At 32.0% G+C, this 13227-nt stretch overlaps 2 protein-coding genes across 3 annotated transcripts; one reads left to right on the forward strand and one right to left on the reverse strand.

Annotated features, from left to right (window-relative positions):
- The first annotated feature begins 2120 nt into the window (after nucleotides 1-2120).
- LOC111366520 (putative sterol 14-demethylase-like protein) lies at nucleotides 2121-2905 on the forward strand. Of its 2 annotated transcripts, none has more exons than XR_002697676.1 (2): nucleotides 2121-2412; nucleotides 2502-2905. XR_002697676.1 is itself a non-coding variant. In XM_022987259.1 (2 exons), exons 1-2 carry the CDS (start codon nucleotides 2236-2238, stop codon nucleotides 2711-2713), a joined length of 306 nt encoding a protein of 101 aa, XP_022843027.1. In that variant the 5' UTR covers nucleotides 2121-2235; the 3' UTR covers nucleotides 2714-2905. The 2 variants fall into 2 exon arrangements, 1 of the variants encoding a protein (XP_022843027.1); XM_022987259.1 differs by having other exon boundaries at nucleotides 2585-2905.
- Nucleotides 2906-12152: 9247 nt separating this feature from the next.
- LOC111366521 (RING-H2 finger protein ATL78-like) lies at nucleotides 12153-12936 on the reverse strand. Its single transcript, XM_022987260.1, has one exon. The coding sequence runs from the start codon at nucleotides 12913-12915 to the stop codon at nucleotides 12250-12252; it is 666 nt and encodes a 221-aa protein (XP_022843028.1). The 5' UTR covers nucleotides 12916-12936; the 3' UTR covers nucleotides 12153-12249.
- Nucleotides 12937-13227: the final 291 nt, after the last annotated feature.

Consider the following 13227-nt stretch of genomic DNA (forward strand, 5'->3'; position numbering starts at 1 on the left):
TAACGGCACAAGAGTCGTTTTATAAGCGGTTACGACACTTGTGCCGTTCTTATGAACATGTTTTTGTCTTTATAACGCTACTTGTGTCGTTCTCCCTATCTTGAGTTATATGAACATTATCGTCGCTTGTGTCATACTTGTTATTAAGTTTGTCACTATAACGGTAGTTGTGTCGTTCTCTATATCTTTTCAAGATCAGTAACGACACAAGTGTCGTTCTCAATGACCTTTTCATCCTCTAAACAACACTTGTGCCATTCTTTTAGAACTTTTCATCTTAGTAACGACACAAGTATCGTTCTCAATGACCTTTCATCCTCAAGCACTAGTCTCTAAATTATGCAAGAAAACTAGATCACGTGACATAGAATATGGAGTATTGAACTAAGTTAACCCATTTACTTGTAACGACATTTGTTCCACCCTCATAGATACTTATATAAGTCCAACAACAACACTTGTATTGTTTTAATGAAAGTTTATAATTTATGCAATGTCACTTGTGCCTTTCTCATATACACTTATAAGTCCAGAAATGACACTTATGTCTTTTTTTGAGACATAATACAATAAAGGTACACGTCAATATTTAACAAAAGACAAACATATCCTACAGAAAAAATTCATCCCCTGGAATAAAGTCATCCTATTGATATGCGCATTTTCAAATGTAATCTACAACTTTTTTACATTCTTCAAAATATCAAAATTCTCAAACTCAAGTAAAAATATATATATACATTGAAACAAAATAATTTTGAGGGGTACTGTAAAACGCTAATCCTAAGCTCTAGTTACACTAGAATCATACCCCCCACCACTATAATTAACATTATTTCAACCACTACCACTGTACTAATATGTGCTTTCCCCACTCCGAGTATAAGAGTTATCACTTCTAAAATCACGACCACCAAAATGCCCACACCACGTCTACTTTTACCTCTATATGGAGCTCGACTTGTAAACCAAATCAGCCAATGGGTACCTCTTGATTGGCTTATCAAATCAGCTGGTGGCTTTGTTGATACGTGAGCAATGTAGGGAATATCAAGGCCATGACCTGCCATATCTGTCACAACCAAAATTAGCGTGTTTCCACTTTTAAACGATTTCAATGCTAGTTCTCTTTCTTGGAACAACAGGTAAATCAAAGTCAAATCAAGTAATAATCAATGTAGGCGTAATGATACAACGTTTACGCAACTAAAGAATAAAATGATTCAATAAAGTCAAGGGGAAACACAACCTTTTAAATTGCAAACTTATATACATTATTTAGTAGGTGAAGTTCCAATCTACAAATAAGAGTACTGTGGTAAAAATAGGCAAAATATAATATGAAAAAATTTTGAAATCAACAAGTGTAAAGTTTAATAATAGAACTCACATAAAATAGGAATTACAGTAAAACATAATATAAAGAATTTTCCTAAAAATGCCGAATTATTTAAATCAAATTATTCTTAATGCAACTCTCTAAGTTTCAAGGCATATCAAAGAACAAGCACATTTGCATATCACAATTTCGATTTATAGCAATGCCAGTAAATGAATTTTTTTTAACCCATCATCTTCAAAACCCCAAATGTATCAAAAATCCATTCACATTAAAAAAACTCAGCTAAAACTAAACTAAATATACAAATAAATCACGAAATCATAAAAAAAATGCAATTTTTACAAATTTTTATTATAAAACTATAATAATGGAAGCAAAAAATCACATTTTAAAATAACAAAAAAGAAAAAAGAATCGTAGAAAAAATTACCTTTTTTGTTGTCTTAACTTGTACCAAAGAGAGGGTAAAGTAATGTGAAATAAACTAGAGTCAAAGAAAAGTTTTTTGTAATATTGAAATATAGTGAAAATTAAAGTGAAGAAGATGGGTTTGGAATTCAAGTTTGGGGAATAGGGTTTCACAGGAAAAGGAAAGAAGAAAGAAGAAGGTGAAATGAAAGAAGTTGGGTGAATAATTTGATATAAATTGAAGGACAATTTTGTCATTTTATCAATTAAAACATTTTAAATTTTTTTATTCCATTTTAATGATGGTCAAAGGCTATTTGTCCAAAATCATTGTCCAAGTGGGTCATCTGGCCAAATTCCCCAAAAAAAAATCATTTCATCCACTCACCCCAACCAATTAAACCCAACAAATCAACCCATAAAAATTGCCGGCTCCTCGTCGTCCATCGCTATCGTCGCCACCACCATCACCACCAAGATTCAGAATGCAAATCCAACCACGACTTACCAGTGAACAGGAACTTTCAATAATGTTAGCAGCCTTGAAGGATGTCATATTGGCGCCGTCGCCGTCGCCACTTCCTCCATGGACGAGGCAGACAAAGGCTCCCGCCATGCCGACAGCTGTGGCCGTAATTGCTTCAGAAGTTGCTGTCTTCCAGGTATCTATTAGACTCTTTTGAACTGAAGAAGAAATGGGATTTTTTCTATAATTTGGGTTATGAATAGACTTGCATTTTGACTAAATTAGGGGCAAAGATGCCTATATATACTTTAAAGAAAGTGAACAAAATTGAAGGGGCAATAATCGATGGGCTGTTGTAATTCTTGAAGGGGCTAGTGGTGATGCTGAGGGAAGAATACCCAAAGGTTGGTAGCGTGTTCACTTTGAAATTACTGGACAGGAATATCACTTTCTTTATTGTTCCAAAGGTGAACCAATTCCACTCTTTGAATGCATGAGGAAAGGTATTGAATTTGTATACCTGGCTTTACATCACCAAACGCATATATGAATATCTGGGATAATGCATATAAATGTTATGATTTACTTACTGCAATGGACAAAATTATTCCATTCAAGGTCTCATTGTCGAATATTTGTTCAAAATCAATGGAATAATAATGAGCTAATTGTTGGACTCAATTATGAAATTAGTGGAATCAAAAGAAATTGAAAAATGAAAATTTTAATTTTTTGCCTATGTGTACGCCTAGGGTTATTTTTGTGCAATATATGTATTGGTTAAAACAGAATCAAATTTGCTTTTATCATGTGTACGCAAGATTTATACTATGCGTGTATGCACAGTGTTAAAAAGTAGCTGTTGGCTGATTTGCTAATTTGAAATTTGGGAACCGTTTTGGATTAAAAGTTGTCACTTTTCGTCATGCTTTGAGGCCATTTCGTGGTGTATTGATTGAGGCTTACAAATAGGCGATGAATAATAAATACAAACACATTAGAAACATTAAAAAAAATCTTTAGATCCACATATCATTATACATTGAATCAAACTATTGATTTATGTTCATATTCAATATCTTTCTTTGTGTTCTTAGAGTTTTGGAGGATCACCCTTGTGTTTTAGTGTTAAATTTTTTACAAGGCTTGATATAATCCTACAAATCGTTTGCCAAAACCTTCAAGCATCTAATTCAATCCAGAGAGAAGGCAAATATAGTTTGAGGACATTTATTAAGCGTTCGAGCCTTCATATTCTTCATCTTCTTGATCACATTTTTGGTTGTTTGTTTTTTCTCCATTTCTTTTAGTTGATGTAAATTTTTCAACACTCATTTGAATTGAGATTCTACAAATAACTTAGTCGTTTGGAGTTTTTTTTTTTTAAAGAAAACTGTCAATTTCTGCTAGAATTTTGAAGTGGAAATTTCGTGGGTGAACTGGATTGTTGACAGTATCAACTGGAGATGAGTTAATAGAAGAAGAAGAAGAAGAAGAAGAAGAAGAAGAAGAAGAAGGGGTGAAATTGATGTACAGTCGGTTAGAAGAAGATGAAGATAGGAAGGGTGGGGTAGCCGAATTTGCATTTTGAATTTTGGTAGCAACGACGATGGAGGTGGGCGACGGGCAGGCAACTGTTTTTCCAGATGATTTGTTGGGATTTGTGGGGTTGGGGTGTGTGGAAGAAATGAGTTTTATTTTTTAAAATTATTTTATGTATAAATCATAAAGTTTTTTTTGTTTTTTAAATTTATTTTTTAAAATTGTTTTATGTTTAAATCATAAAATTATCATTTTACCCTTATTAAATTTGGTCAAAATCAATTGTTTTTTTTCTTTTGTCATATAACTGTCAAATGGACAATTTTCATCCATTTGAATCCTAGCTGCTAATTTCTCAAAGGTTTGGAGCCTTCAGTGGTACAAATTGAAAGATAGGGTCAAGTTTGCAAAATAGTGAGTGGTTAGGGATCGTTACTGCAATTTTCCCTAAAAAATACTACCAAACGAGCACTAAGATTTACTTTCGTTTGTAAGGGCTTATATAATATGCATTAATGCTGCTAGAATACACAATAATATCCTTTAACACATCTCTTATTTATTGCATTACTAGAAACCACATGGGCTAAGCCTTAAAGTAGCAACACCGTTAAACTTTTTATAGTAATTTTTATGATATTCATAATAATTTCATGAACCCTAAACAAAAAAAGTAAGGTCCGAATGCTAATTTGCACTTAACTTTCTCAACATTGGAGAGTGGATTCAGTCTCTTGTCAATTTGGTGGATGTTGGGACCTTCGTATTTAATAGTAATTGGCACAAAACGTTTCTATCTTTCAAGTTTATTGTGGAAAACGTCCCAACCTTTCATTTTTGACATTTTTGTCCCTATCTTTTACATTTCTTTGCGCAGAAGGTCATTTTCATTTGTTTTTGACGATTTTATCCCACATTCAAATAAAACAAAAAGAAAAGAAAAGAAAAGAAATAAAGAACTAATTGCAATAATAATTCCAAATTAAAAAAAAAAATTACAAATCAATCACAATTTATTGTGAACTGAAAAATTTTAAAATTACCAAAAAAAAAAAAAAAAAAATGAAACTTGAATTTACATAGAAATAATCAAGAAATAGAGAAATTTTTGAACCATAGCCAATGAAACTGAAAATCTTAAAAAATGGGTAAACATAAATCTCAAATTTTATTTTGTGAAGAGTAGATGGAAAGCCTGAGACAAAAATCAGGTAATCTTCAAATTTTTTCACTTCCATTGGTTATGATTAAAAATTTCTTCATTTCTTGATTATTTTCCCGTACATTTAAGTTTCCTCATGACTGATTTATAATTTTTGAAAAAAATTGGGACTATGATTGCTATTCATTCTTTATTTTTTCTTTTCTTTTCTTTTCTTTTGGTTTCATTTCAATGGAGGGTAAAATCGTCTAAAGGATCTTCTGTGCAAAGAAATGTGGAAGGCAGGGGCAAAAAGGTCAAAAAATGAAAGATAGGAATGTTTTCGACACTAAACTTGAAAGATATAGACGTTTTGTGCCAACTACCCTTTACTATTATCATTTCGCACTCTTGCAAAAGCTAGAGTGCTACAGCTTGTTTCTTTTTGCTATTAGAGAAAGTACTGGCATTTGTTGAACTTGGGAGGTCATGTGTTTTAGTCCTGTTTTAGAGTAATTTTTTTGAATAAATTTTGTAAAAAGTAAGGCTGCGGTTGGTTTAGTTTTCTATTTTCCATTTTCGATTTCAAAATTTTCTTCAAAAATGCCGTGTTTTGGACATTTATAACTGAAATCGCTCAAAGCGATAAAAAACCGTTTTACTTTTTCAGTTATAAATTTTACCTCGTTTTCAAATGCGTATTTTCGAAAACGATGAACCAACCGCATTTTCGGAAACGGAAAAGGGCCCGAAAACGCCAAACAATAGCAGCCTAATTTTTTTGGAAAATGTGTTGTTAAAACGTAGGAAAAAGTTATGTGTTTACGTGTAAAATTATTATATTAGAAGAATGAATGATTTAAAATGAATTTGTGTGAAAATAAATTACTCACCCTTATCTATTATAGAAACTTACACTTGACGTCATTCCAAAGATAATACAAATTTAGACTAAAAACTATAACTTAGCCATATCATATTTTACTCCCAAAATCGACCTTCTTTTACATTGGAGGCTCACGCCTAGAGTCCTCCCACACTTTTATAAACAACTCAACCGATTTGACCGTCAGAGTACGCGCGACCAACTCCACTTTAGCTGGGGAAGGCCATGTTTCACTAACAGTTTGTCAAAGTATCTAGCAACAAGGCTCGCATGGACGTGAGAGGAATTGAAATCTGTTGAACACGTTGGAGGAGCATTTTTCGAGGTCAACATCATTCATATTTGACGCGTATAATTTATTACAATACATATGTCACCTTAACACAATCAAAAACTATGTCTAGTGAGGTGCTTATAAATATGGGTAAATGAGTGATTGAGATGTTTATAAACACATGGAAACACTTGTTCAAACATATATTAAAGAGTGCTTCCTTATCAGCAACTTCTTGGACGCAACTTTATCACATTTTGAAACACATTCTTTTTCAGTATGTTTAAAATACAGTGATCTTCTTGCTTTGCTCAATAATTTAATATGTGGACTGTCCAATACATAATTCATTTGAGTTTGTACTTTTTGTTTTTCTTCAACAAAGAAGTACTTCTAGATGTTTCATTTATCTTTTCAATTTTACTTTCAGACAAACAAGAGTTCACAATAGTTAACTTGTCCACTCAATATTGCAATTTCCTTTTTGGTAAAAACTTTTGGTTCAAATACTTGCTTGATATTGATTTTGCCCACCATTCAGCATTATGATTGAGTTCATCTAGTATTGACCAATTTTGAAACGTAATAAAAAGAATGCTCTTAGTCCCTGTTGGTAGAGATTCTTTAAAATAGACTTGTGATGATAAATTTATTCATTTATTTTTTAAAATGTGTGGGTAAAAAGTACGAAAAAGTTATAGGTCTACATACAAAATTATTTTATTGAGAGAGTGTGCGATTGAAAATGAGTTTGAAAAAAAAAAAAAAGAATATTAAAAAATGGAGATCAAACAAGATTTGTGTTAGGTTGTACTCGTCCGTACATGCAATTGGCAAAGGAAATGCACTTCAATCATACAAACCAAGAAAAATTTTACCAAGACTACTTACTAGTTGTATTGGAGTGGAAGGCATTGAGATTGCGACTGATCAACACCAAGATACATAAGTGGGAGAACTTGGACCACTTTGAAAGCATTCAAAATCATTTATAACATCTCTAGTCACGGTACTTTACGGTATAGTGTTATAAAAAATATTTCAACTTATTTCTTATTTAAATACTGTCCAATTATATCTCAACAAGTTTTTATAGTAACATTATGAGCAAGTATTTTACTTTCAAGTATTTAACTCCACCAAATTTATGTAAACTTCACTGGTCAAACCTTTTGAAAAATGTTTTAAATATCTTATTGAATTTGGTTAACTAGTAAAATATTGTCCAGTACACTTAACCAAGCGCGTCGAAAAACTTATTGTTGAAAGGTAGTGAAAAGGAAAGAAACATATCTCTTAAAGTGATTCTATAACATTTGATTAACTTAATTTAACTGATACAAAATTATTAATGTATTTTTCATTCGATATTTCTCCATTATTAGCCATGCGATTTTCTATGTGGTTTTAATATCAATCAAAATGCACTAGGAATCTCCACTTGAGGTTCCCTTAGAAAATTATTATTTGAAGACAACATATTCTCAAAGAACTCCACTGCACGGGACTCAATAATAACATTGGTTCTCAAGTTTAATAAATGATATGCCTTGCTATTTTGGACATATTCTACAAAAACGCATTTGATCCCTCTAGAACTTAACTTAATCCTTTTAAGATTCGCGTTCTTACTATAAGCAAGACACCGCCACATTTTGAAATAATCAATGTTTGGTTTTCTTTATTTTCACAATTCATATATATGAAGAGACCTAAATTTTTTAGAAAGAATTCTATTAAATATGTGACATGCACTTAATAAAGCTTCACCTCATAAGTTAGATAACAACTTAGCATTTTATAACATAACATTTATCAAGTCAACTAATGTCACGTTCTTTCTCTCGACCAAACCATTTTGTTCATTTGTTCTAGGTGCGCTACATTGATTTATTATACGATGTTATTTACAAAAAAAAAATAATAATAATAAAATAAATCTCGCTAGAGAATTGTTCACCTCCCTTATCACTTTTAAGAATTTTAATCTTTCTATTTAATTTTTTTTTTCTATGTGGTTTTAATATCAATCAAAATGCACTAGGAATCTCCACTTGAGGTTCCCTTAGAAAATTATTATTTGAAGACAACATATTCTCAAAGAACTCCACTGCACGGGACTCAATAATAACATTGGTTCTCAAGTTTAATAAATGATATGCCTTGCTATTTTGGACATATTCTACAAAAACGCATTTGATCCCTCTAGAACTTAACTTAATCCTTTTAAGATTCGCGTTCTTACTATAAGCAAGACACCGCCACATTTTGAAATAATCAATGTTTGGTTTTCTTTATTTTCACAATTCATATATATGAAGAGACCTAAATTTTTTAGAAAGAATTCTATTAAATATGTGACATGCACTTAATAAAGCTTCACCTCATAAGTTAGATAACAACTTAGCATTTTATAACATAACATTTATCAAGTCAACTAATGTCACGTTCTTTCTCTCGACCAAACCATTTTGTTCATTTGTTCTAGGTGCGCTACATTGATATATTATACGATGTTATTTACAAAAAAAAAATAATAATAATAAAATAAATCTCGCTAGAGAATTGTTCACCTCCCTTATCACTTTTAAGAATTTTAATCTTTCTATTTAATTATTTTTTTTTATTTTTTACTTTAACTTTGTATATCTTAAACATATTAAATGTTTCATTAAGTAGATATAGCAAAACCTAGAATAATCATCTATTAATATTATGAATTATCTATTACATCTTCTAGTTAACATTCCATCTAATTCACATATGAAGGAATGAATTAAGTTTAACAACTTAGATGTCCTTTATATACTATGAAAATGTTTCTTAATAATTTCAGACTTAACACATAATTCACATTTATTATGTTCTATATTTTCACATGAAATTATTTCGATTTTTATCGTTCTAATTAGAATATTCAATATGTCCTAACTTATCATGTCATAGAAAAATAGGCTCAACAACATAATTCAAATGTGTAATTTTATTAATATCATTGTCAATAGTATAAAGTTTGACAATACCATCACTAAAATTAGTCTTTTTGGACAAATACACCATTCCTAAAAAGTACAAGTTTGTCCAACTCATATGTGGACTTTATTCATGATTTTCCTAGCAAGTCACTGGTTACAAAATCTCTATTCATGTTCGGGACATGTAAGACATTTATCAATGTGATCTTCTTTCCGGATGTGAATTGAAAGTCTATGCTTTCTTTGTCAACAACTTTTGATTGAATTTCATTTTTCATTTGAATGTGTTCGTCATCTAATTTCAGGTAGGCTTTGAAAATGGATCTATCATCGCATATGTATCATACCATCATCTCACAATGTTCACGGTAGCAATAATGTTGTCAACGGAGTTTATTTTGACTTCTTGCATTGCTTGTTTACGTTGTTCATAATCCCGAGCATAATGTTTAGATTTACCACACATGTAACAAGAAATTTTGAATTTCTTCTTGTTCTTGATATCTTTGTTGGGGTTTGTGGATTTCCTCTTCTTGGAATCCATGTTGTATTTATTTGGTTGAACCATAGCATGAACTTGAGTAGTGCCGTCATAAGAATATTCATTCTCATCTTGTGTTCTTGACTCCTCAATTCGATGATATTTTTGAATCTCTTCCAAAGAATAATCTTCGGAATTGTAAAAGATTTTCTTCCTACAACTTTTCCACGAAGATGTCAATTTCATAATGATTGCGCCAACTTGAAATGTTTCAAGAAGATCAATCTTAACGACCTTAACGACCTTCATTTTATTGACAATGATTTGCAACCCATGGACTTGTCTTAACAAAGGCAAGTAATCCAAAAATTAGAAATCAAAATACTTAGAAATTAGAAATTTTTTGGTATATTCCTCCTCGCCCTTGTATTTGGTTTCCAACAATTTCCATATTTCTTTTGTCGCTGTCTTATTTGTGCAGATATCATAAAGGTGGTCGGATAGAGCATTTAGAATGTGTCATCTACATATCAATTCATCTTTTTTTCTCTATTCTTTCATTCGACCTTTATTTCATCGATGTCATTCATGGTTGATTCCGACATTGGTGTCAAGTCCAAATGCAAAATATAGAAGATATTCAAGGTCGTGAGAAGAAACTTCAACTTGTCCTTGCATCTTGTAAAGCTCAATCCGTCGAATCTGTCAAATCTCACAAGGTCATGATTCATCGTCTTTATCATAGTCATCGTTGTCCTGTTCTCTATATTGAAATATCGTTTGAGAATGTGGAACAAAGTTGATGAATATCACGAAAAAAGAGCAACAAGCATTTCGCCAAAATGGAAGGGTTGAACACAATTATGAATTGTTGTCCCCAAACAATATTTGCAGCCACCAAAATAAACGTTTGAAGGCTTCAAAAGACAAATAGATTGTAGAGTAAACAAATCTTAATCTAAATTTGAATAAAGCCAACAAAAATTGGAAAAGGAATTTTCAATCATGAAAATCACTCATATATGTATATATATTCACCATGCATGAAAATGTGCAAATTTTAAGCCAAAAGAGTGTGAAACCCTTCAAAACGACACCGAAATTCAAAATACAATGGTTAGTATTTTCTGTATTGGGCGGCCGTCGAGTTCAACAAAATGGCCATTGTAATCACAACACAAGACCAAGCGATCGCCCTGCCTTAAGCTTGGGCTACCATTATTCGCTCTTCGCCATTTATTGTCCTCATTTATATATATAGTTGACCACTTCCATCATTACCAAAATCACTCTTCATTGTTAATTTGAACAATATCAATATTAATTATCTTATTGAATTTGGTTAACTAGTTGAATATTGTCCAGTACACTTAACCAAGCATGTTAGAAAAACTTCTTGTCGAAAGTTAATAAAAAAGAAAGCAACATTTCTCTTAAAAGTGATTCTATAACATTTGATTAACTTGATTTGATCAATGCAAGAAACATCATTGTATTTTTCATTCGATATTTCTCCAGAATTATCCGTGCGATTTTCTATTTGGTCGATATCAATCAAAATGTTTCCTATTTGGTTGATATCAATCAAAATGCACTAACTTAATGAGCGAACACTTTCTCGATAAAGAGCCATGTTGTCATTGTTTGGTTCTTTATCACTTAATCGCACTCCAAAATTTATGAATTTTGCCCAAAAAATTTAATAATTTTCTTCTCTTTTAAACCTCTGCTTGCCAAGTTTATGAAAAAGAAATAGTAGTGGGTCTAATGAAACGTGTGAATAATAATGTGTAATGTTACGTTATTAAAATTATTTTTTGACTTTAACTAAATTTATTAATCATTTATAAATTATAATGAAAAGTAAATGGATTGTCGTTAAGCCCACTTATAGAATAAGACTTTTATCATCTGGTATCGATAGACAAAACATTTTATGATGTTTGATCACCATCATTTGAACAACCCAATCCAATGGGTTAAAAGCGACATTGTAGTTATCCAATGTACCTCACCATTAAAGATACCTGTGTAGTTTAAATTAAGGAAAAATTCTACATGAAATGATAGTAACAAACCTGACAAATTTACGCAAGATGTTATTTCCCATCTTTACAATTTCGATAATCAATACATGTAGAATGAGAAGAAATTCCGGCAAGAAGTAACATTATAATGAAGTACTGAAGTCGTGAGAATTTTTGCATGCAAGGTTGATAGTGTCAATTGATTGTATTAATTGCTTTTGTATGTTCTGTTTTGCATAACCTCCACATAATTTTTCTTTTCTTTTCCTTTTCCATTTTTTTTTAATCCTTGGCTGACCACCATGATAACATTTAACTTTTTATTGACTTGTATATTTCTAGTGACCTGTCATGACCTTTATATTTCTTCATATTTCTTCTTTTATTTCTTGAAATGTACCAAAAGCATGCCCTGAAGTGTTTGACGAGACTTTGGTACAGTGAGCTCACTAATTCGTGTTTTATCAACTTTGCTTTAAGTTACAAGAATTTAGGGAAAAAAACACAATTTTATATAAAATTGCAACACTAATTTCTAGCCCTAAACTGAATTGCCTCAATCCAAACTCAGTGCAAAATGTTGCCACTTTCATCCTATTACGATACTACTCTACTTATCTGCTTAAAAAAGTTAGATATAAGCAAACAAAAAGAAGAAAACTTAACCTCGTAATCCCATCTTAGCCGAGAGAATCAGCTAAATATACCTAAATTTGATGATTTCGTACCAAACCTTCTTGTTGCAAAGGTGCAATCCATACAAGAACTTCTTGGGGTGGTGGGATTACTGGTGCCGATGGACCGACCTGGTTGCATTTTACTAATTTTTGGCAAGTTTCAATTAGACAGTGCCTACAAGTAGGGCAAGAGGAGTGTGAATTCAGCCATTTGTCAATACACCGGACATGGAATCCATGGTTGCACTTAGGCAGGACACGAACGCGTTCTCCTGTAGGAAAATCTGAGAGACATATTGCACACTCAGCGTTCAGACCTGGAAGATTAAGATCACTGGTGTAACTTATTATAGGGAATGTTTTGAGGGCATTTTGCTTTATTCCTGTGTTGGCTAGACGAGCAGACGGAGAATTATCAGAGGATACTGAATTCGAGGACCTTAGTGCACATTTTATGAGGAAATTGAAACCAAGTGAAAAAATTAGAGCACACAAGAGGACTGAAAAGATCATTGCGACATTTGCATCGAATGAATTGTCCCTAGGTTCCATAATGGACGGGGAAACTGCTGCTACGGTTGATAATGGTGGTGAACTATAAAGAGGAGCATGGAATAACAATCTTCTTGAGTGGAAAGTCTTCAAGAATTCTTGAATGACAATAGATGAGTGGGAGTAAATGGAAGGAGTAGCCATTTTTTTCCCTCCCTTTGTTGAGTTTTGTTGGAGATAATTTATGTGGAGGTGGTTGCACATGGGGGAATATATAGAGGGATAAAGCTAAAAGGTTGGATCAACTTTTGGAGTATTAAATGACCGAAAAACTGTATTTTGAAACTAATCTTTGATATTGGGAAAAGATTCTAAGGTTTGAAGCCTTCTTAAGGTTGATAAAATTTGATTTTCCTATATCTGCATTTGGATCCTCCACTAGGCTTTCCAATCAAACATGGGCCCAACCCACTATCTTGATAAGAGGAAGTTTCCTCTTTATGGTGACAAGGAGAA

Source organism: Olea europaea, chromosome 18 (assembly GCF_002742605.1).
Source record: "Olea europaea var. sylvestris chromosome 18, O_europaea_v1, whole genome shotgun sequence".
NCBI classification, from domain to species: domain Eukaryota; kingdom Viridiplantae; phylum Streptophyta; class Magnoliopsida; order Lamiales; family Oleaceae; genus Olea; species Olea europaea.

Coding starts and splice junctions, on each gene's coding strand:
- LOC111366520 (XM_022987259.1), top strand. CDS start 2,236: ATGCAAATCCAACCACGACTTACCAGTGAACAGGAACTTTCAATAATG. Junction 2,413..2,584: donor CAGAAGTTGCTGTCTTCCAG/GTATCTATTAGA, acceptor TAATTCTTGAAG/GGGCTAGTGGTGATGCTGAG.
- LOC111366521 (XM_022987260.1), bottom strand. CDS start 12,915: ATGGCTACTCCTTCCATTTACTCCCACTCATCTATTGTCATTCAAGAA.